Source organism: Pipistrellus hanaki, assembly GCF_964339955.1.
Source record: "Pipistrellus hanaki genome assembly, chromosome: 1".
Taxonomy (NCBI): domain Eukaryota; kingdom Metazoa; phylum Chordata; class Mammalia; order Chiroptera; family Vespertilionidae; genus Pipistrellus; species Pipistrellus hanaki.
In genome coordinates, this window is record NC_140503.1 from 50,906,401 (window position 1) to 50,934,256 (window position 27,856).

The 27,856-nt window shown below is 40.3% G+C and overlaps 1 protein-coding gene across 3 annotated transcripts; it reads left to right on the forward strand.

Annotated features, from left to right (window-relative positions):
* The first annotated feature begins 249 nt into the window (after positions 1-249).
* Positions 250-27,808, forward strand: DNAAF4 (dynein axonemal assembly factor 4). Of its 3 annotated transcripts, XM_084895785.1 has the most exons (10): positions 250-450; positions 1,010-1,157; positions 6,547-6,680; positions 11,929-12,157; positions 15,752-15,897; positions 17,613-17,722; positions 22,498-22,651; positions 23,676-23,781; positions 24,939-25,068; positions 27,445-27,808. In XM_084895785.1, exons 1-9 carry the CDS (start codon positions 328-330, stop codon positions 25,046-25,048), a joined length of 1,260 nt encoding a protein of 419 aa, XP_084751911.1. In that variant the 5' UTR covers positions 250-327; the 3' UTR covers positions 25,049-25,068; positions 27,445-27,808. The 3 variants fall into 3 exon arrangements, with proteins under 3 accessions (XP_084751911.1, XP_084751910.1, XP_084751912.1); XM_084895784.1 differs by lacking the exon at positions 27,445-27,808 and having other exon boundaries at positions 24,939-25,367; XM_084895786.1 differs by lacking the exons at positions 23,676-23,781; positions 27,445-27,808 and having other exon boundaries at positions 24,939-25,369.
* The last annotated feature ends 48 nt before the right edge of the window (positions 27,809-27,856 follow it).

The window sequence follows — 27,856 nt, forward strand, 5'->3', positions numbered from 1 at the left end:
CCCCGCCCTTTTAGTTCGCTTTCCGGCCAGAAGCTCTTTTCTTGCCTACGCCGGTGTGGGCCTATGTCTTCGGAGACTCGCTGGGACTTAAGAGGAGTCCTGACAAGTGGCCTAAGCAGGACTCCGCCAGGATGGACGCCCGGGCAGCCAGGAGGAGAGCGCGCCGGGGTCGCAGGGGCGCGCCCGGGCCACGCTGGGAACTCGGGGCGCTTTGGCCCCGCCTGACCCGGAAGGGCTGGAGCTTGGTAACCGCGGCTTCCCTAGCAACCGAGCCTCAGTGCGCGTCTCGACCGGCCGCTGCAGCCTCTCGCTGGGCCCGCCTCCGGGATGCCCCTGCGGGTCAACGATTACAGCTGGCAGCAGACGGAGTCCGCAGTCTTCCTCTCCGTGCCGCTCCGGGGCGTCTCCGTCAGGGACGCGGACGTATTCTGCGCGGAAAACTACCTGAAGGTAGGGGCGCGGGGGCGCCCGCCGCCGGCGCCAGGGGGTGCCCCGCGGCTCCGGAAGTGCGCCCCTGTGCGCGCGCATCGGGCGCGTCCGTGCACGTGGCCTCCCCAAAAGTTAGTGCCATTGAAGCCCTCAACGAAGGTATTCCATGCAGGTGGCACCAGATGCTATCAAATCAGAGAGTGTTTTTATGCACAGCTTCCCGCATAAGCCGGGCGAATCTTCCGCGACCTGGAATACATTTATAGCATTTATTTAAGAAATGATTGTGGCTGAAACAGGTTTGGCTCAATGGTTGACTGAAGGGTCCCGGGTTCGATTCAGGTCAGGGGCATGTACCTTGGTTGCGGGCACATCCTCAGTAGGGGGTGTGCAAGAGGCAGCTGGTCGATGTTTCTGACTCTCTATTCCTCTCCCTTCCTTTCTGTAAAAAATCAATAAAATATTTTTTTTGTTTGTTTGTTTTTAAGAAATGATTGTGGTCTCTATCACGTATTTCTTGATGGCTGTGTTCTTAGTTTGTGGAACTAAATTAACTTTCGTTTCCTCCCCTTCCGAATAGGTCAACTTTGCTCCATTTTTATTTGAGGTGTTTCTCTACGCTCCCATAGACGATGAGAGCAGCCAGGCCAAGATTGGGAATGACACCATTGTTTTCACCTTACGTAAAAAAGAAGCCCTCATGTGGGAGGCCCTTTCTGTGTCAGGTGGTAAGTTCTTTATTAAAAGATGTTTTTATGTTTTATGCCTTTGAAAAAATTTGTCTTTTGAAACAATTATGGTGCTCTTCTAGAAAAAAGAAATAGGCACACCAGCATGATTCAAATGAGATAGTGCTTCAGCTGCCACTTAAATAACCTAAAAATGGAATGATTCAAAAGTTAGAGCACGTTAATAATTACTCTTGCCCTGGCCTCTTTTGCTCAGTGGCTAGAGCGTTGGCCTGCAGACTGAAAGGTTCTGGGTGGATTCCTGGTTAAGGGCAGTTACTCTGGTTGCAGGCTCAGCTGGGTCGTGGTGTGTGTGGGAGGCAACCAGTCCATGCGTCTCTCATGAATAGATATTTCTCTCTCTGTATCTCTCCCCATCCCTTCCATTCTCGCTTAAAAAAAAAAAACAAAAAAAAAAACAAACAAAAAAAACACACACAACAAAAATCAATTTAAAAAATGCCCTCGGGTGAGGATTAACAACAAGATAATAATAATAATGATAATAATAATAACTCTTAAGCAGAAAATGTGGGCTTATAACCTTTATTGAGCACTTATTTTGTACTAGGAATTAACACATCTGCTAATCCTCATAGCAACCTATCACTTGAGTATACCCCACTGCCTGCCTTTTGTATTTATTTATTTATTTATTTATTTATTTATTTATTTATTTTAAAATATATTTTATTGATTTTGTTTATAGAGAGGAAGCAAGAGGGATAGAGAATTAGAAACATTGATGAGAGAGAAACATCAATCAGCTGCCTCCTGCACACTCCTTACTGGGGGATGTGCCCCCAACCAAGGTACATGCCCTTGACCGGAATCCAACCTGCGACCCTTCAGTCCACAGGCTGACACTCTATCCACTGAGCCAAACCGGTTAGGGCCTGCCTGCCTTTTTTAAAGGTGAGGCTACTGTGGCACTGAGAGTTTAGTAATTGACAAAGGTCACTTAACTACTAAGTGCTAGATTGAAATTGGAGACTTAGCAGTTTGATTGTAGAATGGTGGCTATCAACCCTGGCTACATAATTGAAACATCTTAGATTTTTTAAATAATACAGACGTCTGAAACCCTAGGCCAGTGTTTTCCACCTTTTTTGGGCAAAGGCACACTTTTTTCATGAAAAAAATCACGAGGCACACCACCATTAGAAAATGTTAAAAAATTTAACTCTGTGCCTATATTGACTATATGTAAAGTAATTCTCTTGAATAGGAATCAAATAAACACAAAGAAAGTATTTTATAATTACTTTATTATGAAATATTAAGTAAACAAAATAGTGAAAAATTATAAAATTCTTGTCTTGTCTGCACCTACGGCACACCAGGAACAGCGGTTGAAAAACGCTGCCCTAGGCCAATCAAACCAGTTTCAAGGATTGGGCCCCAGTGTTGGTAGTTTATTAAAAAGCTTCAGGGATTATAATGTGTAAAATTAAGATTCCTTATTCTCTCTACTCTTTGCTTAAAATGCATTTTTATTGATTTCAGAGAGGAAAGAAGAGGGAGAGAGATAGAAACATCAATGATGAGAGAGTCATTGATCGGCTGCCCTTTGCAGACCCCACATTGGGGATTGAACCCACAATCCCAACATGTGCCCTGACCATGAATCGAACCCTGACCTGATTAATAGGTTGATGCTCAACCACTGAGCCATACCAGCTGGTCCTCTGTACTCTTAATCTTTACTCTTTTTCTTCTGCCAAGATAGCTTTGTTGGTTAGCACTTGCCCTCTACAGCTTTAGCTCTGTCTTCTTCCTCCCTCTTCTGGTTTTCATGTTTTACAGTATTTTATATCTGTTGCCTGAAATTTCTCTTAATTCTTTGGTAGTGGAGAATATTAAGAATGGAGAGATTGCCCTAGCTGATTTGGCTCAGTGGATAGAGCACCGGTCTCCGGACTGAAGAGTCCTGGGTTCCATTCTGGTCAAGGGGGTTGCAGGCTCAATCCCCACCCTGGTTGGGTCACATGTGGGAGGCAACCAATCTATATGTCTCTCTCACATCAGTGTTTCTCTCTCTGTCTCTCCCTTCTCCCTTCCACTCTCTCTAAAAATATCAATGGAAAAATATCTTCTGGTGAGTATTAACAACAACAAAAGAATGGAGAGTTTGCAATCATTCTTTATATGGATACTTTATTGGTATCTTGCAGTGGAATTTAATTTTTTAATCTTCAGACTTAGAATGTACACGTTAATGTAGGTTACCATAGCTAGGTTACATTTGTGAGTCCCAGACTAACAGGAGTTCTTTCTAAAAAAACAACAGCAAACAGATTCCTACTCTCATACCCCAGCCTTCCTCTGCGATTCAGTAAACCTGAAGTGGGACCTGGAACATGTCATGAAATACACTCAGGCTGTTCCAGCTTCTCACCTAAGATTAAATGTAAACCCTTTCATTAACTTCAATTCTTGTTGATAATCTTAATTTTGCCAGAACTGTCATCTACTATAATGGCTTATCCTATATAATAAAAGAGTAATATGCAAATTGATCATCACTCCAACACACAAGATGGCAGCCACAAGTTGGCCAGCAGGGGAGGGAAGTTGGGAGGGACCACAAGATGGCCTGCAAGGGAAGGCAGTTGGAGGGAGGGGGACCCAGGCCTGCAGGGGAGGGCAGTTGAGGGGGACCCAGGCCTGCAGGGGAGGACAATTGCGGGGGACCAGGCCTACAGAAGAGGGCAGTTGTGAGGAACCAGGCCTGCAGGGGAGGGCAGTTAGGGGTGACTAGGCTGGCAAGGGAGGGCAGTTAGGGGCAACCAGGCCAGCAGGGGAGGGCAGTTGGGGGGAACCAGGCTGGCAAGGGAGGGCAGATAGGGGCTATTGGGCTGGCAGGGAGCAGTTAGGCATCGATCAGGCTGGAAGGGGAGTGGTTAGGGGGTGATCATACTGGCAGGCAGAAGAGGTAGTGGATGCAATCAGGTAGGCAGGCAGGTGAGCGGTTGGGAGCCAGCAATCCTGGATTGTGAGAGGGATGTCCAACTGTCTGTATAGACCAGATCCTAATAGAACCGGGCCTAAACGGGCAGTTAGACATCCCTCAAGGGGTCCCAGATTGGAGAGGGTGCAGGGTGGGCTGAGGGACACCTCCCATCCCCATGCACAAATTTCATGACTGGGCCTCTAGTCTATACTAATAAAAGGGTAACATGCTAATTAGACCAGGAGACCTTTAGGACAAAGCCATGGTGGTGAGGCAGAGGCGATTAGAGGCTAACAGGCCAGCGGGGGCATAATGGGTGGGGAGGGGCAGTTGGGATTGATCAGGCCAGCAGGCAGAGTGGTTAGGGGTGATCAGGCTGGAAGAGGGGGGCAGTTGGGGGTGGGCTGGCAGGGAGCAGTTAGGCGTCGATCAGGCTGGAAGGGGAGTGGTTAGGGTGTGATCAGACTGGCAGGCAGAAGAGGTAGTGGATGCAGTCAGGTAGGCAGGCAGAGTGGTTAGGGGTGATCAGGCTGGAAGAGGGGGGCAGCTGGGATTGATCATGCCAGCAGGCAGCGTGGTTAGGGGTGATCAGGCAGGCAGGCAGGCATGTGAGTGGTTAGGAGCCAGTGGTCCCAGATTGTGAAAAGGATGTCTGACTGCCGGTTTAGGCCTGATCCCTGAGTATAAACTAGCAGTGAGACAGCCAAGGCGCCTGGAGTTCCCAGCGTGGCCCTGGGCGTGCCCCTGCGACCCTGGCACGCTCCCCTCCTGGCTGCCTGGGCATCCATCCTGGCGGAGTCAGGGCACATGCCCGGGTTGGGGGCTCAATCCCCAGTGTGGGGTGTGCAGGAGGCAGCTGATCAATGATTCTCTCATCATTGATTTTCTTTTTTAAATTTTTATTAAATTTCTTTATTGATTAAGGTATCACACATTTGCCCTCAATCCCCCATTCCAATCCCCCACCCCTCCCCACTCATGCCCCCACCTCCCTATTATCCTTGACCACTGGTTAGGCTCATATGTATGCACACAAGTCCTTTGGTTGATCTCTCCCTTTTATCCCCACCCTCCCTCTGAGGTCCAACAGTCTGACCCATGGCTCCTTATCTCTGAGTCTGTTCTTGTTCATCCGTCTATGTTGTTCACCATTTCCCCTAGATTAGTGTGATCATGTCCTACTGGAGATATACTTATAAAAATCCAAAATGAGACAAGCAATAATGGTTATGCTGAAAGGCATATGAATCACATCATTGATGTTTCTATCTCTCCCTCTTCATTCCTCTCTGGAATCAATAAATATATATATATTTTTAAAAAAACACTATGAGGGGTCTATAAGGCTTTAACTATTCTGCTAAAGGATCTGTTGCACCAAAAATGTTAGGAACCTCCGAAACCGGTTTGGCTCGGTGGATAGAGCGTTGGCCTGCGGACTGAAGAATCCCAGGTTCGATTCCGGTCAGGGGCATGTATCTTGGTTGCGGGCACATCCCCAGTAGGGGGTGTGCAGGAGGCAGCTGGTCGATGATTCTCTCTTATCAATGTTTCTAGCTCTCTATCTCTCTCCCTTCCTCTCTGTAAAAAATCAATAAAAAAAAAAAAAAAAAAAGAGTTGGGAACCCCTGCCTAGGACCTGCTTCATCCCCACCCCTCCCTCTACTCTTCTCTCCCCCGGGGTCACCCTCTCCCCTCAAGTTTCCTCCCCTGTTTTTTTGCCCCTCCAAGTCTAGCTTCCTTTCCTGATCCCACTTCCCCTAAGGTAATTTACCCTCTCCCTAATGGACTGCAGCCTGTGTGTAAAACACATGAAAATAATTGTGAATGGTAAAATTCTATATATAACAAGTCATGTTACTTTATAATTTTTCCTAGGGCTGGCTCTGTACTCATATGTATAAATTACCTTTTATGTTTATAAAGGTGATTGATCATATCAGATAGTCTCATTTTTTTCTATACCTCATATTGCTGATTTATTGCAATCAGGTTTATAAACAAATAACTTTCTCAACAGAGAGGAGGGTAAGTGTGTTTCTCCTCAACTTGTCTCCTTCCTCCTATCTTTCCTTCTCCCTCTCTGATCCGCTCTCTTTCTGCTGACCTTTCCCTCTTGTACCTCTCTGTTCCATCTCTCTCCCTCTCTGCCCTTCCTCATTTTCCCCTTTATGCCGCCCTCCGTTGTTCCTCCTCTCTTTCATTCATATTCTGCCCCACCCCCTCATTCTGTAGTAATTTCTATACAGTTACTCACTTACCTTTTAATGTTAGCTTCTTGGCCAGTTGATTATTGAGAAACATTTTCATTTCTCCATGTGAAGTTGGGTCCAAAAAATATATCATCCCGAGTCATGATCTTAAGCAGTTCTCTCCTAAATACTAGTAAAACAAATTTATCAGAATCCTAATTTAGTGATATTCCTTCTGTTTTAGTTGACAAAGAGATGATGCAAAGAATAAGAGAAAAATCTATTTTAAAAGCACAAGAAAGAGCAAAAGAAGCTACAGAAGCAAAAGCTGCAACAAGGCGGGAAGATCAAAAATATGCACTAAATGTCATGATGAAGGTAAGTTGCAAGTAGGAAAGTCCTCCAACTAAAGAGATGATATAGACATGTAAGGATAAGTAGTCCTAACCACTACACTTCCTTTGTTCATACGTTGGTTATTGGACTTACTAATAACTAACTTAATAAGTTATCTACTGCTTACATGTGTTCCTGAAAATATTTATGAAAGTTGAATAATAATAGATTTACTTGTTTCAGTGAGAATTTTCTATTTCCAGGGGAGTCAGAAATGGAAAGGTTTTATGGTGTATTTTACCTCTTTCTTAATCTTGGAATAATGAACACAATAGTTTAACGCAAGAAAAACACTAAATATTGACAAATTAACATTTTTTTAACTGTTGAGGATTTCAAGTTAAAACTTCAATCAGCAATATTTTTTGAGGTATAACTCACCATACAATTCACCCATTTAAAGCTTACAATTCATTAGTTTTTAGTATGTTGAGAGTTGTACAACCATCATCACAATCAATTTTGGAACATTTCCATCACCCCAAAAAGAATCCCAGCCTAGCAGGTTTGGCTTAGTGGCCAGAGAGTCCGCCTGCGGACTTGGATTGAATTCTGGTCAAGGGCATGTACCTCTGTTGCAGGCTCTATCATCCCCAGCCCTGGTTTGGGTGTGTGGGGGAGGCAACCAGTCAATGTCTCTGTATCTGTCTCTATCCCCCCGCTTCCACTCTCTGGAAAAATTAATGGAAAAAATATCCTTGGGTGAGGATTAACATACATACATACATAAGTATTTTTTAGTTACTTGCATAGACTTTAATTGTGGAATCAATCTAGTCTCCTTTGGATATATAGCTGCCTATGTCTATGCTAAGGTTTTTAGTTCATGTTTTTTAGACTAGCTTCCTTAGAGGCTCTTCCCTGTGTTTGTATAGCTTAATGGTTAGCTCATGATTTGAGCAGAGGTGATAAAGGTTCCTCCCTTTGCCAATTGATGTATGTATAGGTTTGAGAATACTTTCAAAGTTGGAGCCAGTTCTCATGCCTCCTTGCCTTCATTTTATGCCAGTTTTCCCATAAATACATAGCTTTCTGGTTAGCCAGGGTTGTATGGTGAGTTTATCGCTTTTTTTTTTTCTTTTTTTTACAGCTCTCTCATTTATATGATCTTTGTGTGAATTTTCTGTCTAGTCAGGCTCTTACCCTAACCGGGAGCACAACCTCAAATTTTTCCTGTTTATTCATTCCCAACCAAATCTATTGCTTTTATCCACCAAAGCCACTGGGTTTGGCTGTCCCACCTTGAAGTGGGTCCACCCTTTTTGCCAACAAAGCTTCTATTTTTTCTTATTTTTTATTGTTGTTGTTGCTAGCTTCATGTTGGTAACTTCCAGTCTTGTTATTCTAGCTGGAAGTTGGTGGTTGAGAGCAACCTCAGGCAGAAAAACACAGTCTCCCACTGTTCTTAGCTGTAATTTGTGCAGTTTTTCCAAAATAAACACTTCTCAATTTGCAGGCTGTCTTTGGTTAATTTCCAGTGTCTTGAAATGGTTGTTTTTGATAGATTTTTCCAGTTTTATACTTGACTAGAGGCCTGGTGCACGAAATTCTTGCACTCGGGGAGATCCCTCAGCCTGGCCTGTGCCCTCTCGCAGTCCAGGAGCCCTTGGGGGATGTCCTAAGCTGGCAGTCGGACATCGTTAGTGCTGCCGCAGAGGTGGGACAGGCTCCCGCCACCGCCACTGTACTTACCAGCTGTGAGCCTGGCTTCTGGCTAAGTGGTGCTCCCCCTGTAGGAGCACACTGACAGCTCCTGCATTGAGCGTCTGCCCCCTGGTGGTCAGTGTGCGTTATAGCAACCTGTTGTTCCACCGTTTGGTCTATTTGCATATTAGCCTTTTATTATATAGGATATTTGTAGGTGGGAACTGCCAGCCTCTTCATGCCTCTATAAAACTGGAACATTTTGTTTTGCAAATGAATTTTACATTTATTTATCAGAAGTCTAAGAAGAACTCTTGGTATTTTGAATAGATTTATATTGATTTTAGAAATTCATTTGTCATTAACATATTGTATTTACAATAATGAGATTTCTCTCCAGGGACATACCATTTATCTCCATTTCTTCGGCGTACTTTATATCCCCAGCAGAATTATTTAACAAAAGTGAGACTTGTTCATCTATACATATCCAAAATGTCCCCTCGGGTGTTTGACCAGGAGACCAGGAGACCAGGAGTTCAGTCACTCGTCATGATGTGCAATGACCACCAGGGGGCAGCGCAGAACATGTCGGGTGACCAGCAGTGGCAGTGGCCGGGTGCTGAGGGAGCAAGGGAAGGAGGAGGCAGGGAGGCAGGGGGAAACATGTGGTGGCAACATGTGGGCGGGCAGTGAGGGAAGGAGAAGGCAGGGAGGCGAGGAATCTGATCAGCCCTGATTGCTGACTAGTCCTAGGGACCTTACCCATGTATGAATTTTGTACATTGGGCCTCTAGTATTTCATAAAGCTTATTCTTAGCCTTTTAAAAGTTTTTCTGGCAGTTACTAATGAATGATTTTCCACTGTATTTTTCTAATCGTTTATTGCCAGTTTGTAAGTAAGTTAATTTGTTTTTATGAGTTTGTATGAGTTGATCTTGAAAGTGAATGCCTTGCTGAACTTACTCTTTGGTTGCAATAGTTTGTCAGTTTGTTATTTTGGTTCTTTTAGGTATTCTGTCGTATTATTTGCAACTAATGACATTCTATCTCCTTATAATCCATATTTATGTTTCTTATTTTAAAAATTCCTCTAGGAAAATAGGAAAATAGTAGGCATACTGGCCTTAGTGACTTTGCTAGTAGTACTTCCAGTGCTTCTCCATGAAATTGGAAATTGTATTGGTCCTTTTAGCAAGCTAATTTTTTTCTGTTGTTTCTGGTATCAACTAATATTTTTGCCACGTACTAGGTCATGTTGTTTTTTCCCTTTAGATTTTTCATTTTCATATATAAGAAACACCCTATTTGATCAAGAAGTATTATTTAATACTTTCCTCAGATTAATGTGCTGTTTTATTTATGAATTTTTGCATATAGCTTATAAGTAACATCTATAATTATAAAAGCATAATATGCAAATCAATCAAATGGCTGAACAGCGGAAAGACCATCTGGACGACCTCCTGGTTGAAGCCAGGGCTGCAAAGGCCAAGGCAGCCACTGGGATCGCAGCCGCTGGCCTTCAAAGGCCTCGTCAAGCACAAATTCCATGCATCAGGCCTCTAGTTGATTTATAAAAAAATATTGCCTTGATAAACCATTCATTCTAAATGAAAAGAAATACAAATTTACTCTTCAGGAATTACTCATCCATCTCCTATTAGTTAAAGTTGCTGTCTGTAGTAAAGCTGATATCCCATACTTATGGCATCCTTTTTTGAGCAATACAAAGAACTTAAAATTCAGTTTCTTCCTGTGTGATGACTGTTTTTTTAGCCTTCTGGGTTTTTCTGTTACTAAACATTCCTCCTTTTATGGTATATTCCCCATATTACTTTGTTTTTAAAGAAGAGAACTTCAAGGATTGTTTAACATCTATCTGTCTTTCTTTGTTTCTCTTTGATGTAGATAGTCTCTCTTTTCCTTTTATCATAGCTTATGGTATTACCTTCCTCAGGTTTTTCTCTTATTTCTAGATTCTTCTGTCACATACCCTGTGAAGCTTTTCTTGGTCCTTCCTCTTCCCCTTGACTCCATCAAGACTTATACTATTTTTTTGTCTTTAAGTTAGCTTATTACAAATATATATATATATATATATATGTATGTATATATATATATATATATATATATATATATATATATATCCATCCCTTAACTATTATACATATTGGCTACAATAACAGAACATTCCCGTTTCTTTTGATTATAAGAATAGTCTCTTTTTGGTAATTAAGACTGTTTTAGCAGTTTTTAAAACTTCAACATTCACTCCACTTACAGGGATTATGAAGAGTGAGGGTGTCCTGACTTTCTCCTTCTTCCCTGTGTTGGGGAAGAGAGGGAGGGAAGGAAGAAAGGCAAAGGTATCATTAAACTGGGTGAAGCTGTCATCGTCTCCTTTTAGGTGGTGGCTGCCTCTGGCTAAAGCTGACTGCTCATCATCCCTGTTGTCAGGCACTAAAAGCTGGCTCATTGCTACAAGCAGATTCTTCCCGGCCCAGCCTGCTGGCAGCTCTTTGAATGCGCAGTAATTAGCATCTTTTGTGCTTAGTTTAGGCCTGAGGTGCCATTCTGGGACTCCCGGAAACTCCTGTTCAGTAATCTGTGACATCTATTTTAAAGTCAGTGCTACACAGTTCAGTAGGAAAATAGCCAGTCTTCCAAAGAGGGCACGGTATTAAATCATGCAGATGTTACAGAGCACTTCAGAATAGCTTTCAAACGGATATGTTAATTCTCTATCTTCAAGTAATTCAGCCTCTAGGAAACTTGGTGCCAGCTTGTCATTCTTTTGCTGTGTAAGATGTATTATCTAAATTTAAATGTAAATTAATGAAACACATAAAATTAAAAATAACTGTTTTTGGTCTTTTTTATCAACCTTCACCCAAGGATATATTTTCCATTGCCTTTTTTTAAATGAGAGAGAGGAAGAGGGAAAGGGAGAAATAGAGAGATGCATTGATATTAGAGAAACACATCAATCAGTTGCTTCTCACATGTGTCCCAAACTGGAGATCTGAACCTGCAACACAGGTATGTGCCCTTGACCAGGAATCGAACCAAAGACCCTTTGATATTTGGGTCAGTGCTCTAACCACTGATCACACCGGCCAGGGTTGCTCTAGTCACATTTTACATGCTCAGTTAACAACACGTGGTAGCAGCTACTGACTTGGATTGCACAGAACTTTACCATCATCGAAAAAAGTTTTGTCAGACACAGCTTCTCTAGAGGAGAGAGGTATGAAATTTTATTCTCCAGAGGAGAAAGATGGGAATATTTTTATTTATTATTTATTTATTGTAATTCTCATCTGAGGGCATGTTTTTATTTATTTTAGAGAGAGAAAGGTAGAGAGAGAGAAATATCTATGTGAGACAGAAACAACAATTGGTTGCCCCTTATCTGTGCCCCAACCGGGAATCGACCTGCAACCTGGGCATGTGCCCAGACTGGGAGTTGAACCTGAGACCCTTCTCTCTCTCTCTCCCTCTCCCTTCCTCTCTCTAAATTCAATAAAAACATATCCTTGGGTGAGGGTTTTAAAAAAAGTTTTGGTAATTGTAATTTTTACAGATTGAAGATGAAGAGAGGAAAAAAATAGAACAAATAAAAGAAAATGAACGAATAAAAGCAACTAGAGAACTGGAAGCCTGGAAAAAACAACAAAGAAAAGCTGAAGAACAAAAAAGAACTCAAAGAGAAGATAAGTTATATCAACAAGAAAAGCAAATAGAAGAGGGAAAGAAATTAAAACACAGAAGTTTTCCTAGAAATTCGACAACTAGAAATCTTGCCACAAAAGGTACAATAATTACTTTAATAATTTTTTGGGAAAGTGAGTCCCGGTCCTGAAGTATATAGATTTTTGTTGTTGTTGTAATCAATTTACAATATTAGTTCATTATTTTGGCATATTAGGATAATATTGCAAAAAGAAATTAAGGTGAAATTTATTTTTTTATTTTAGGAAGTAGTGACTTTTTAAAAAATGAGCTAGGATTCAGTGTTCATTTTGCTTGTGTGCTTTCTTTTGAAATTTATGTAGGTATTGTTAAATATGTATTTAATTCAAATCCAAAAAAGTCTTGAAGTGGCCTGGTTGGTGTAACTTAGTGGTTGAGCTTCAACCCATAATACAAGAGGTCACAGTTTGATTCCTGGTCAGGGAACATGCTTGGGTTGTGGGCTCCATCCTCAGTGTGGGGCATGCAGGAGGCAGCCGATCACTTATTCTCTCTCATCATTGATGTTCCTATATCTGTATCCCTCTCCCTTCCTCTCTGAAATCAATAATGTATATATATTTATAATTTTTTTAAAATTTCTGGAGTGGACTGTCAGTGCCGGGAACATTCATTTATTCCTCCAGAGATAATAAACTAGGAATATTGTTAAAAGACTTTTTCCTCACATGACTCAAGAAGATGCATACTACTAAGCAAACTAAATATCAAGCAAACAAGAGTTCTTCTGGACTTGGATCCTGATGTGTTAAAAAATAGTTAAAAGAACATATTTCTTTATTGAAAGCTAAGAGGTTGATTTTATTTCATTTTAGAATATTAAACTTTATTTTGTATATATTTAGCAAATGGAACATTTTGTAGTAAAATCACTAATGTAATTATCCTATTTAATAAAAACCCAATATGCAAATTATCCCCTTGGGCAGTCGTTCACCCAGGAAACTGGGAGTTTGACCACTTGCTATGAGGTGCATTGACCACCAGGGGGTGGCGCAGAACATGGCAGGCTTTGGAGACATGCTGCGACCTCTCGTTGGCTACCTGGGGTGGGGGTGACGAGGAAGGAGGAGCAGTGAGAATGCGGTGTATCCGTCAAGCTCACTCTCACTCCCTCTGATATCCTCCCCTGGGACACCAGGGCTCTTGTGCTGGGGAAGCCCCCATTTCGAGTGCCTGCCCCACACCCACGCAGCCTCTTCTGGGTGAGCCCAGCCCCAGCCGCTGGGACCACAGGGCCAGTCGGGCTCCCCGCTCTGCGAGGCCGTCCAGGAGAGAGCACACCGCCCACCTGGCTTCCATGTGGCGCTGCTAGGCAGCCCGGAGGCCCATGCTGTGCCCAGCCTTCAGCATCTGTGGCACTGTGACTCAGAAGGAGGGGGGGCCACCAATTTTGTGCACTGGGCCTCTAGTATTAATTAACATTAGTGATCACTCTATGCCAGGTTTCTTATTGGATGTATCACTCAGTCTTCACAACAGTACTTTGTGATAAGTGCTGCTATTCTTATTTTAGAGGAAATGTTCAGAAAGGATAAATACCTCATAAGTAAGCCTGTAGGATTTGAACCCAAATCTGTCTACATCTGAAACCTATGTTCTTTCTACTCAGTTATATGTCTATAACTTAACTATAACCTCTACTTTAACAGTGAGGTCTAGCATATTGAAAAGTTCTTTGGAGTGAGTATTAAGCATTAATCATTATTGATTTTATTGTGGTTTAATATTTACATGCAAGTTAACTTCCACAATATCTCCTTTAATGACATTTCAACAAAATATGCCAACTAGAGTATATGAAAACATTTTCTTCCATATTTTAAATACTGATAAACAAACTGGATGTTTTCAAGTACTATTGGAACCCGCCCTAGCCGGTTTGGCTCAGTGGATAGAGCATTGGCTGGTCAAGGGCACATACCTTGGTGCAGGCTCCTTCCCTGCTTGGGCCCTGGTTGGGGCGCATGCAGGAGGCAACCAATCGATGTGTTTCTCTAAATTTACTAATATGTTATAAGTGACTTTATGGTTATCTTCATATTGTGATTCACTTACATTTTAAAAATGTTTACTTATTGCCTGGTCAGCATGCTCAGTGGTTGAGCATTGACCTATGAACCAGGAAGTAGTGATTCAATTCTCAGTCAGGGCACATGTGGGGGTTGCAGGCTCTATCCCCAGTGGGGGCCATGCAGGAGGTGGCTGATCAATGATTCTCTTTCATCATTAATGATTCTATGTCTTTCTCCCTCTCCCTTCTTTCTGAAATCAATAAGAACATATTTTTTAAATGTTTACTTATTGATTTTTAGAGAGAAAGAGGAATGGAGAAGGAGAGAGAGAAACATCAATTTGTTGTTCCACTTACTTATGCATTCATTGGTTGTTTCTTGTATGTGCCCTGACCAGGGATTGAACCCGCAACCTTTGAGTATCAGGATGATGCTCTAACCCAGTGTTTCCCAAACTTTTGACATATGTGTACCCCTTCTATAATTTTCATAACGCTGAGTACCCCTCGTACTCATGAGAACGTAGAATTAGACACAGCTAAGCACAGTGCAGTGCATATCCCCACCAAACTCCGGTGCAACGCGTACCCCCACCAAACTCTTCCCGCACCCCTGGGGGTACGCGTACCACACTTTGGGAAACACTGCAACCAATTGAACTACCACATCAGGGTAGATTCACTTATATTTTTTTCTTTCTCATACTGTCTTTGTCCAGATTTGATAGCAAGTTATCCTATAAACTATGGAACTTTTTTCTTTTTCTATTCCTTGTTACATATGAAATATATGTCATTTGAAGGTTTAATAAAACAATTTCTAACACTGTCTAGGTATGGATTATTTATGGAATTACATTTAATTTCTTTATAATGATCAGTTATTTAGATTTTCTGTGTTGTTTTTTTTCAAGTCAATGTTGGTAATATTTTTCTAGGAAATTATGCATATTATCTTTTCAAATTTATTGGCATAAAGTTTCTCTTATTTGCTTATCTATTCTGTCTGTACTAATATCATTTCTAAAACTTTTATTTTTACTTGGTCAACTATTGCAACATTTTGCAAATTTTTGTAGTCTGTTAAAGTAATTTTTGGTTTTGTTAACCCTTCCTATTTTTTTTTTCCTGTTCCCTTAATTCCTGTGTTTGCTTTTATTTTTTTTTTTGCTTTGATTTTTATTCTTCTTTTGGAGTTTTTTAAAATAAAAAAAAAACTTATTTTAATTAAGTTTTTTTTAAATATTTTAATACATGCATTTGAAATTATTTTTTCTTTTTATTAAACATATTTTAATAAAGGAAGAGAGAGATAGAAACATCAGCGATGAAAGAGAATCATTGGTAGCCTGCCACCTGCATGAGCCCCACTGGAGATCAAGCCCACAACCTGGGCATGTGCTCCGACCAGGAACCGAACTGTGACCTCCTGGTTCCTAGGTCGAAACAACCGCAGAGCTACGCTGGCCAGGCTAGCTGCCATACTTTCAGTGATGGATTTTTACATTCCTTCTTGTCAGAAGTATCTTTGGTTTATTTGTATAGGATTTTAGAAGTAGCTTTGATGGCTAATTTATTTAAAAATCATTTTGACTATTAACTAGAAAATGAGAACTAAATAACTAATACTGTTTTGAAGGGAGAAACTCAGAAAACATATTTTCTGAGAAGTTAAAGGAAGACAGTATTCCTGCTCCTCGCTCTCTAGGCAGCATTCAAGTCAACTTCACCCCTCGAGTGTTCCCAACTGCTCTCCGGGAATCACGAGTAGCAGAAGAGGAGGAGGTAGGTGTACTTGCTGTTAGTACAGCACAGTGAAAATTCTTTAGTTTTTATTTCATCTGTTCAAAACCACTAGTGTGTCTGAAATTCTTAAGTATTTATCAAACTAAAGCCATTACTTCATGAGTGTATTTTACTATTTCCTTATGAGAAAAATATATTTTGCAGGATTATTTTCTTGGCTTTAGAATGTTAATGAGAGAACACTGATTTAATATGCAGCAGTCTAGCTTATTCCAGGAGATAAACTATTGCATGCACCATTTATTTTATTAAATACACCATTTTCTAGAATAAATTTCTAAAGTTTAGATCAATATATGTTGTGGTAAGAATATATTTGGAAATTTATTATTAATATGTTATATTACAATTAATTATTAATGTCAGGTTTTCTAATGTTTGATGCTTTGGAATTAATATCTTTCATTCATTTATAAGTTCCTGAGCTTTAAGATTTTAAATATTGTATCTTTAGTTATATAAGCACTAACAACTGCATTTCTTTATGGTAAGGTGTGTACTGATACCTTTCTCAATTGAAAAGTTGTGGAAATAGCTATGTGGCTCAGTTAGCTGAAGCATCATCCCGTACACCAAAAGTTTGTGGTTTGATTTTCCTGGTCAGAGCGCATGCCATGGTTGTGTGTTTGATCCCTGGTGGAGCACATAAGGAAGGCAGCCACTTGATGTTTCTCTCTCACATCAATGTTTCTCTTTCTCTCTCACTCTTTTTTCCTCTTTTTAGAACTAAAATCAATAGACATGTCCTCAGGTGAGGATGGAGGAGGAAAATAATTTGTGTAAATAATTGAAGATACTTAAGGCATAACAATTTATAAGTATTATTTTTCTTTTTATTAAACAATGTATTACTTTTATATTTTATGGTCATTTTATTTTGTGTTATTATAAAATATTATTATAATTATAATTTTTTTTCAATATTGAAAAATAATAACAAGAAAGTAAAATAACACATAAACTTCCAAATTTGGGTGAAATTTGGACTAGAAAATTTTATATACTTAATCTTAACCAGCTAGGTAACTTTTTTTAATGCATAAAAATTAAAAATCACCTTCAAGTACTGTGTCAGTCTGCTCTGGCTGCTATAACAAAATACCATAGACTGGGTGTGGCTTAGACAATAGGCATTTCGTTCTGGAGGTTATAGTTATGGAGGCTGGGAAGTCCAAAATCAGGGTGCACGGGTTGGGTGGTGGAGAGGAAGAACATGGACTCTCGTCTCTTCCTCTTCTATAAGACACTAATCCTATCATTTGGGTTCTACCCTCATTATCCTCAATGGCTTCACCTCCAGATATCATCACATTGGTGGTTATGATTTCAACATATGAATTTGGGAGGACACAAACATTCACTCCATAAAAAATAGTATTTCTGTTTTTGCTTTTTCTTTCTTTTTTTTAAAATCCTCACCCGAGGATAGTTTGTTTGTTTTTTATTGGCTTTTAGACAGAGTGGAAGAGAGAGGGAAAGACAAGGTGAAATATCTATGTGAGAGAAATATATCAATTGATTGCCTCCTACACAAGCCCAGGCCGGGAGAAGCCTGCAAGTGAGGTACGTGCCCTTGACCAGAATTGAACCTAGGACCCTTTGGACACTTTTTCACTGAGCCAAACTGCCTAGGGCTACTATTTCTGTTTTTTTGTAGGAAGGTGGAAAATCTAAAGACTTCATTCTCATTTCAGTGGCTACACAAACAAGCAGAGGCAAGAAGAACATTGAATACTGATATTCCTGAACTTAGTGATTTAAAAGAAGAAGAAAAGAACCCAGAATGGTTGAAGGATAAAGGAAAGTAAGTTTGGACTCTGGCCATGAGATTTAAAGTAAATTTATGTAACCAATAGTTTTTCTCACATTTCCCAGATATCTTGACATATATGTTTGTGTGTGTAGCTGTTAGGGAGAGATAATGCAAATAAACAAATTAGGTAGGCAGGGAATCCATATTAAAAGGTCAGATCAGCCTGGCTGGTTGAGCATTGACCTATGAAGCAGTTGGTCACAGTTAGATTCCTGGTCAGGATACATGCGCAGGTTGCTGGCTCAGTCAATGATTCTCTCTCATCATTGATGTTTCTCTCTCTCTCTCTCTCTCTCTCTCTCTCTCTCTCTCTCTCTCTCACACCCTCACGCCATCGCAAAGATGGCAGTGCCCACAGCCAATAAGAAGGGAATATGCTAATTGACTGTCCCACCCTCAAAGATGGAGATGCCCACAGCCACAAGATAGCAGTGCTCAGTCCCCTCAGCCCCACCAGGGTGACAGGCATGTGGCAAGGCCAGGCCTGCTGCCTGCCTCCGGAGTCCACTTGCCCCCTCAGCCCCTCAGCTGCCCAGGGCCACCCGAGGCTCAGGTAACCAGGGCCAACCAAGGCTTGCGCTGCTGGCAGTGGCAGCAGCAGAGGTGTGATAGGGGCATCACCTTCCCCTAATTGCCAGGTCGCCTCCTGCCCCTGAGGGCTCCGGACTGAGGGACCCCCGCCTCCAGTGCATGAATTTTCATGCAGTGGGCCTCTAGTATTTACATAAGCAAAAACAGCCCAGCTGTCCTTACAGTGCTGATCTTTAAGAAAGGGTAAGGTGGGCATGTCTTTCAAATGTGCAGTAGCTTGAGGAAACTCTTTAGGGCAGCGGTCGCCAAACGATGATCCGCAGACCACTGGTGATCCATGAGGTCCGAAAGGTTGGCGACCGCTGCTTGGGGGATTATATGTACTCAAAAATGATCTTGTAGAAAAAGCACATAGTGTTTTCATTTTCTTTATCTAGCCTTCCGTTGCTGTGTCCTAGCTTTAAATGTCAAATCTATCTTTCAGCAAAATACATAATCTTAATTAATTTTATTTGTTCACGTAAGCTTTTTACCTCTTCCAGTTAACATTATGTGCCAAGAAGCTTTTTACTCAGAACGTCTCACATAAAACAGAGTCTAGGTGCTCTTATTTAGCTATGACATTATTTACAGCCTTATGTGACTTAGAGTCTAAATAACTTTAATTGCTATCCTTCCAGACACTTGTAATCATACCAGGTAGATGGACCATTGTTCTGTCCCACTGACATAACTCTGTGAGTGATTTTTATCGTAAGGTTTTTTTAATTAACCCTGTCTTAACCCCAAGCTTCAAGTCTCTTTCCCCCCCACAGTAGAATCCCATCTGCATAACTTCCCCTCTACAGCAAATTCCAGTGTTAGATAGGAGGGAACCAAGGACATAGGATCAAGGAATAATTCTGTAATTTAGCAGTCAGCCTCGTGGCACTGTTGCTGCATAAGGTCGCCTATCCTAATTCTCGTGTCTGAATTTCCTTTATTCTCGTGGCCATGTGCCAGATTTTGTACGCCAGTCCTCCTTAGAGTGAGGCTCTGCTTTGCTTTCTCTCTTGCCACCCAGGCTAATTCTGCTTCTGAACCCCCACTTTGTATGTAGCAGCCTCCTATTTGCTGACAGACTAAACTAGTACCAACTTGTCTGAATTTTCTGTATGATTGCAGTTTCCGAATTTTCTGAATATGGATTTTATCTTCCTGTCTGGATGGCCTTTTAATTTATGTTGGGCTTTTAAGAAATTAAACTCATTGAGGTATCATTGGTTAATAATATAATGTTATAGTATTATTGTAATGTAATAATACTATAACATTATAATTTGACATCTGTATACTCTATTGTGTGCTCACCACCCAGTCTGGTTTCCCTCACGTGGTAGTTTTTGATGCTGATTGTCTACTACCTGCTACTGTCTTCTCCCAGCATAGCATTCGGTTCTACTTGCCAAATTGAATTTCTTTGTAATACTTTGGTTTGGGTCCATGCCTTGGCAAGACAGTAACAGTTTAATGGATGCTGGCAGAAGACAGGAGACTCATGTGTCAAAGACAAAGGACTTTATTGTTCGAGGCATGGCAAGCAGCATGAGCTTCATTCACGTTGGTTCCTTTTGCCTTTCAAGACTCACAGGCCATTGCAGAGGTGGGGCTGGGCGGATGCTATACATACAGTAGGTTAGCACTACAGCGGAGAAGGAAAAGCACAGTTTTCTATAAGATTGTAAGCAAATCTGTCCATCCTTTGCCTTGCAGGGAGGTATTGTCTATATCTTACTGAGCAACAAATCTGCTCTTTGCCCCAGAAGGAGGCACTATCTCTGTTTTTCAAGGTTGTGCGCTGTACATAGACTAACAGTCCCAAACAGAATCTGTCGGTGGATCTGACACAAGACATGCAGGAGACTCACAGAGAACTGCCTCCCAACAGCCCCTCAGACCTGCCTACTTTTTTAGTACAGATCTGCCAGATATACCGTGCTTTGCTGCATTTTAAAAGCTCTGTTTGTTTATGATATTTATGCTGCTGCCTTTTGCCTGACGGAAAGAAGTTTAGATTTCATATTCTAAGGTGACTTCTTTGATGTAATTATTATTCTGTTCAGTTGCTTGTTTATATGGGTCTTACAGCCCATAATATTGTGTTGCAGTGCACCTATTATGGCCTGACTTGTCATTTTGTTTTTATGCAATATCCTCTTCCTCCTCCTCCCCTGAGTGCTAAATTGCAGTGGTTGATGTGCCTTAAGGCACATCTGTCAGTTTTAGGAGCTCTTGAGATACCCAAGTGTATTTTATTCCCAAACAAGATTTTGAAGGAGACAAAGATTTTCAAAGTTCTCTGAGGGACAGGTGGGTGCTACAGTTCCCAATGCCCACAAAGCAAAGCTCATTTGCCTTCTGTTGGAACGTGTTGCTCCCTGCCCCTATTCCAGTTCGTAAGCCCCACTGCTTCTGATTTCTTCTCTTTTTTTCCTTTTGTTACTTCCCTCCACTTTGCTTCTTTCTTAGCACTCCTGCTCTTGTTGCTTCTGCCACACCCTGCTGTTGTACAGAATGTTTGACACTTTGGGCCATTGCCAGTTAGAATGTATGTTTCTAAAAATTAGAGGAGTTTGCAATTGTCCGTGTCTCTTGAGTACAATAAGCACCCAATATGTATTATATGAATGAGTGCTTTTGCATAATTCTTTTCATTAGCATTGCCTTATTTGGGGCATCTAGGTAGACTTGATGGTTATTAGCTTCTCTGTTTATGTATCTATTATTTTATTTTTTAAAATAAATTTTATTGGTTTTAGAACGGGAGGGAGAGGGAGAGAGAGATAGAAACATCAATGATGAGAATCATTGATCGGCAGGCTCCTGCACGCCACCTCCTGGGGATCAAGCCTGGAATCTGGGCATGTGCCCTGACTGAGAATTGAACTGTGACCTCCTGATTCATAGATCAACGCTCAACTGCTGAGCCACGCTGGCTGGGCATTAGCTTCTCTGTTTAAATTTGGTATTCAAGGATTATTTTAGAAGAGGTTTAATTTTTTTTCTCTTGAAATTCAGACCATTTTTTGTTATTTAAAGTAGTATTGAACTTTAAAAAATGTAGCCCTGCCGGGCTGGTGTGGCTCAATGGGAGAGCATTGACCTATGAATCAGGAGATCACAGTTCGATTCCTGGTCAGGGTACATGCCCTGGTTGCAGGTTCAGTCTCCAGTAGGGGGGATGCAGGAGGTAGCAGATCAATGATTCTCACTCATCATTGGCGTTTTTTTCTCTCCCTCTTCCTATCTGAAATCAATAAAATAAAATAAAATAAAAATAAAATAAAATAACAAATCATGTTTTTAAAAAATAAGAATGTAGCCCCAGCTGGTGTGGCTCAGTTGGTTGAGAGTCAACCTATGCACCAAAAGGTTGCTGGTTTGATTCCAGATCAGTGCATATGCCCTGGTTTTGGGCTCAGTCCCAATTAGGGAGTGTGCAGGAGGCAGCCAATTGATGTTTCTCTCTCATTGATGGTTCTATCTTTCTATCCCTCTCCCTTCCTCTCTCTAAAATCAATAAAAATAAATAAATATATATATATATATATATATTTTTTTTTTTTAAAAAAAGCTCAGCCATAATTTGGGCTGTGTGCTTTCTTCATTTGTATCCAGGAGGAGGAGTTTATCCAATTTTTCATTTTCTAATTTGAAAACAAAGTTATAGGCTTCATTCTTTATATATATATATTTCAGAGAGGAAAGAAGAGGAAGAGAGAGATAGAAACATAAATGATGAGAGGGAATCATTGATTGGATGCTTCCTGCATGCCCCACACGGGGTTGAGCCCACAACCCAGGCACATGCCCTTCACTGGAATCAAACCTGGGGACCTTTCGGTCTGTCCGCAGGCTGATGCTCTATTCACTGAGCTAAACTGGGTAGGGCGGCAGGCTTTATTCTGAATAGACCAGGTTAGATCATAAGACCATTCCTGAGTCAATCATTGTAGCAAGGAGGATGGAAACGTGTGTATGAACTTAAACTACTTATAGCTACCCTTGGAGGTAGGGGTGAGGTCATGCTGATTACATCCTGATGTATGTGGAGTCAGTATAGCCTATAACCTCCATTATACAGGGAATAGAAAAGGAGGTAAGCCATCTCCTTTGCCAAATATCATTAGATATTATTTCTGTGTTTCTGTTTCAATATTATATTGTTTACTTTTATTTTGTTTTTGTCTCATTAGCAAATTGTTTGCCACAGAAAACTATTTGGCAGCAATTAATGCATACAACTTAGCCATAAGACTAAATAATAAGATTCCACTATTGTATCTGAATCGGGCTGCTTGCCACCTAAAATTAAAAAACTTGCACAAGGCCATCGAAGATTCTTCTAAGGTATATATATTTATCTACATATGATACTTTAAAATTGTTATACTCCTATTTATTGGTGTGAATGATGACCTTAGCTTTCATGTGTCAAATTTAAATAATGGAGAGTTATTTAAATAATAAAGGATTTTAACAATCATTTTGCATAGTACATCTCTTTTTCTGGAAATTTTTTTTTTTTTGCATGGACAAGTTTCCTGAGTCTTCAAGTTAAATTAGAAATCCCCTATCAATTGCTACTAAATTGCTCTGATCTATCAGTTGAAATTCACATGGAAATGAGTAAATTGCTGGCAGTTTGTGCTCACCCTTTTTATTATTAAAATTTTGGACACACAATACAAGATGGAAGGAAGAACACCTGGCATCACTGCCACTTGGACATTAAAGCCTATGTCAATAATTTTCACATTTTCAGAGAAACTTAGTATATCCTTATTTTCATGACTGATATTATGTCATTATCTTAAACTGCTAGTTTTTTTCTTGTTTTTCATATCAAAGTAACTTGTTTTCAGGGGAAATCAATGCAAAATCTCTTATGTGGGTCCTTGAAATTGAGGATATGGAGGAAACGACTAAGTCCTCATACTCTGATCTCATTAAGCTACTGAACATCTGACAATCTTTCAAATCTATTTTTCCTTTTACTAGAACAATTTGTATATAAACAAATACTTATTGAATAAATGAATAACTGAATCATTTAATTTGAATATAAAGAGCCAAAAATGCTATTTTATCATTCTTGCTAGTAAAGAGAAAGCTTTAGAGGTTTCAGATGGCAAACCAAATTAAAACTTTGGAGAAGAGGAGGTATGAGTCTCATATAGGAACAATTGAACAATTCCTTAAATTGCTCAACATAAATATATGTATTTAATAAATTCCTATGGTAGCTAAGCCAACAGTTTAGGTGGGTGAGAGTTTGAGGCTTGTTTTTAAAGTTAAACTTTTTACCATATTTTTGTTCAGATTTGAATTAGAAAGTTACGTTTTTCCCTTATTACTATTCTTACTTTGTAAGGCACTGGAATTATTGACACCACCTGTTCCAGACAATGCTAATGCAAGAATGAAGGCACATGTACGACGTGGAACAGCATTCTGTCAACTAGAATTGTATGTAGAAGGTAAGAAAATGAAAGAAATATTTCAAGTTTCAAATTATACTCTGGAAAAAATGTTATTGGGCTTATTTATGACTGTTTAGGACTCATTGTTTTATATTTTTATCACGTAATTTAATCTTTGTAACATATCTGACAAAAAGTTATTTTGAAATATTGTTTAAAAGATTCTTGTATGAGGGAGTTAGAACAAGATGGGGAAGAGAGGGGAAGAAGTGAGGAGGAGAGACTTGTTGTTCCACTTATTTATGAATTCATTGGTTAATTCTTTTATGTACCCTGTTGGGACCAAACCTGAAACCTTGGTTTATTGGGATGAAACTCTAAGCAACTGAGCTACCTGGCCAGAGCCCATTTATTACTTTTTCATTGAGGAGATAAAAATGTCCTTTCATTATATTACTTTTATTGATTCTGTTCATGCTTGAATTTAAGCTTTAGCTTGTTCTTGAATTTTAAATAACTGCTTTTTACTGAATCCTAAATGAACTTATAATTATTCCCAAAACTGAAAAATTTCTGCAGTGTTAGGGCTACTATCATACGTGTGAAGATGTGAACTGATTTAAAGCCTGGTACTGGTCCTGAACCATATTCTGAGTGGTAATTTGTATTTTTAAAAAATATTATCTAAGCCCTGGCCGGTGTGGCTCAGTTGGTTGAGCATCATCCCATGCACCAAGAGAGTTTGCCTGTGGGATTCCTGATCAGGGCACATGTCCAGGTTTCGGGCATTATCCCCAGTAGGCAGTGTGTATGAGGCAGCCAATTGAGGTTTCTCTCTCATCCACGTTTCTCTCCCTTCCTTTTTCTCTAAAAACATATTTTAAAATATATATTATCTAGCCGAAACCGGTTTGGCTCAGTGGTAGAGCGTTGGTCTGCGGACTGAAAGGTCCCAGGTTCGATTCCGATCAAGGGCATGTACATTGGTTGCAGGCACATCCCCAGTAGGGGGTGTGCAAGAGGCAGCTGGTCGATGTTTCTCTCTCATTGATGTTTCTAGCTCTCTATCTCTCTCCCTTCCTCTCTGTAAAATATCAATAAAATGTATATATATATATATATATATATATATATATATATATATATATAATCTAGATAATACAAGTAAGTATTTATGAAATATTTTCTTGGTAATTATTGCTATATAAATATAGGTCTACAGGATTATGAAGCTGCACTTAAGATTGATCCATCCAACAAAATTGTACAAAATGATGCTGAGAAGATTCGGAATATAATCCAAGGAACAGAAGTAAAATCTTAATGACTACTGGAAGCAATTAGGTACTATAATATAATGGGTTTGGTTTAAAGTTTTTTCAAAATAACTGGAGGCATTGGGAACCTTTATACACATTATGGGTAATTGTGCAGAATCACTTTATTTTAGTGCTCTAGTTCTGTTGGAAGGAAAATATTGTAAGTCTATAGAAAATAATATGTTTGAGAGTTATGGTTTCTAATTAAGTAAATCAAAATAATCTATTTCAATTCTTTATCTCTTTATATTAATATATAATTTAATTACATATTTTTGTTACTGAATTCAGCTTGCCCTTATTACCAATAAAATATATGTTGGTGTGATGATTACCAGGACACTTACTGATTCATTTTTAACAAGGTAGAATTTTAAAATTAGAGATTATGTTTATAAGCATTTTGTCTGTATTAAATATGCTATTTAATTGTCTGAATGATTGACCTTGGTATTGATGTTTCCAAGTGCACAGGACCTTTTTATTTTTCTTATACTCACCTGAGGATATTTTTCTGATTGTAGAGAGTGGAAGGAATAGGGAAAGACAGAGAGAAACATCAGTGTGACAGACACACATTGATTAGTTGCCTCCTGCATGCCCCTGACCAGGGCCAGGAGCCTGCAGTCGAGGAATGTGACCTTGACCAGAACTGAACCAGGGACCACTGAGCCCGCAGTCTGACATCCTATCCACTGAGCCAAACCAGCTAGGGCTCTTTTTTTTTTTTCTTTCTTTAATGTCTCTATCACCTGTTGTTTGAGGTTGGGTCAGTCCAACCAAGTAAAACAGCTACTTGGAAAATTTTATTTTCATATTCAAACACTGTCTGGTAAAGATACGTTTTCTAGTACCTTCAAGTACCCCAGGAAAAAGAAGAGCAAAAGGTAAAATGTTAACTTAGAATGTTGTGTTATTGGCAGATGTATGTGGTAAATCAAATCATAAAGTTGCTTGGCAAACATGGAATGGGAACAAAGGAGAATTAGTTTGATGAGTGAAATGTTTCATGGCATCATGGATCCAACTCTACGCAACAGGCTTCTTTCCTATAAAGAGCCTCCACAACTCGAAATACTTAGACTTATCACAATTGGATGCAAAAAAACAAACAAACAACAACAAAAAAACAAACAAGGATGGACTTGGCAGTTGTCTAAGACTTTGGCAACTTTGAGAATTCCAAGTGCTAGGTGCTTACGTAGGGGTGGAGAAACTTTTCTTTAGCCTCGTGGTTCTTTTGGCTGGTCTAAAAATCAAGTAGACATGAGACAGATTACCAAGAGAAAAGGAGGCCTTGGGGACAGGTTCACGGGATTTGTCTGGGACGAACTGCTGTAACTCATTGCTGTCCTGGTCTCTTGAGTTTAGGAGATGCATGTCTCTTAAGGAAAGTAGAAGGGGAGGACTGGGTGTGCTCCTGGGAGGGAGAGCATGCGGGACTTTCGTTTTGAAGGGTTTTAAAGACTGAGCATTTAGGGGAGATCTTATGGGAGGATCTCAATAAAACATTCATCAAAATGAGGTTTATTCTCTTAACTTCATTTGTCCTTGGTTGGCAAAATGACACTAATTGGATTTCTGCTGTCTCCCTGAGTAGGGTGATTTAAACTATTTACTCTCTAGTTGGGGAGGAGAAGTGCAAACCATTTACTCTTAAGCATCCCTGGTTTAAGATAGATAGGATTTCCTAGATGGCTACAAACTGCTTGGCATCATGATTTTGTAGATGGCTGCAAACTGCTGTTTAACTCTCTCCGTTTCCTTATGCTGCTTGTCCTGACTTTACTAGCCTGTTTCATCAGTTTGGTTTTTGTGGTGGCAGGCAGCTGAACCTTGGTTTTGGTTACAGCAACAGCTGATTCTCCTGATACAGTCCCTTCACTTCCTTCAGGGCTGTGGTCAAAGCTTATCAGAGACCTTCCTTGACTTACTACCTAAATTAACTTCTTGCCTGAGCACTCCCTCTCTCCTAACCCTATTTATTTTTTTCATAACATTTATCACCTGGCATGTTTCATATAATACATATAGTCATATATACATATATTTACATGTAATATATATGTATAAAACATATAAAATAAATGCAAACATGTTATATGTAACTATATATATATATATATATATATAAAAGGCTAAGTGACTGTCCAACTGCAAGGTAGGTATGACACGCACTGAACTCCAGGAGGCAGGCGCTCAGCACCGGAGCTGCCCAGCTGCAGTGACCTGGCAGCAGCGGTTCTCAGGTGACACACCTGGAACCAGTGAGGAGTGAGCCCGATTCCTCGCGGCCGTGAGATTCCACCTCCAGCTGTGGGTTAGTTGTTGCTGGGGCACTGTTGGCCTCAAATCTAGTTTACTGCACACTTGTGTTTGTGTTCCACACCCTGTACGACAGCAACTTTGCAGAGTGCCCTCTCGCACTCCGGGACCCCTTAGAAGATGTCAGAGAGCTGGTTTTGGCCTCACAAGCCAGGCCGAGGGACCCCACCTGCCAGAGGGATCCCACTCACTCCACGGACGCCCTTCCAGCCATGGCTCCACCTCACGAGTGCAGGCAGGGGAGGGACTGCATGAGGTTGGCTCCAGGATATGTCCAGCCCTTCTCACCCAGTTATCCACCTTCTAAATAATTTCCTTTCAATGTGCACAAATCCATGCACTGGACCATTATTATAGATATATTTACATGTAAATATACATGCATAATTTATAAAATATTTGTCTACATGTATATAAATACATGTTTGACATGTATGTATAACTATACAGGATGTCCACAAAAATATACACACACTTTAACAGCTGAT

Coding starts and splice junctions, on each gene's coding strand:
- DNAAF4 (XM_084895785.1), top strand. CDS start 328: ATGCCCCTGCGGGTCAACGATTACAGCTGGCAGCAGACGGAGTCCGCA. Junction 6,681..11,928: donor CACTAAATGTCATGATGAAG/GTAAGTTGCAAG, acceptor TAATTTTTACAG/ATTGAAGATGAAGAGAGGAA. Junction 17,723..22,497: donor TGGTTGAAGGATAAAGGAAA/GTAAGTTTGGAC, acceptor TTGTCTCATTAG/CAAATTGTTTGCCACAGAAA.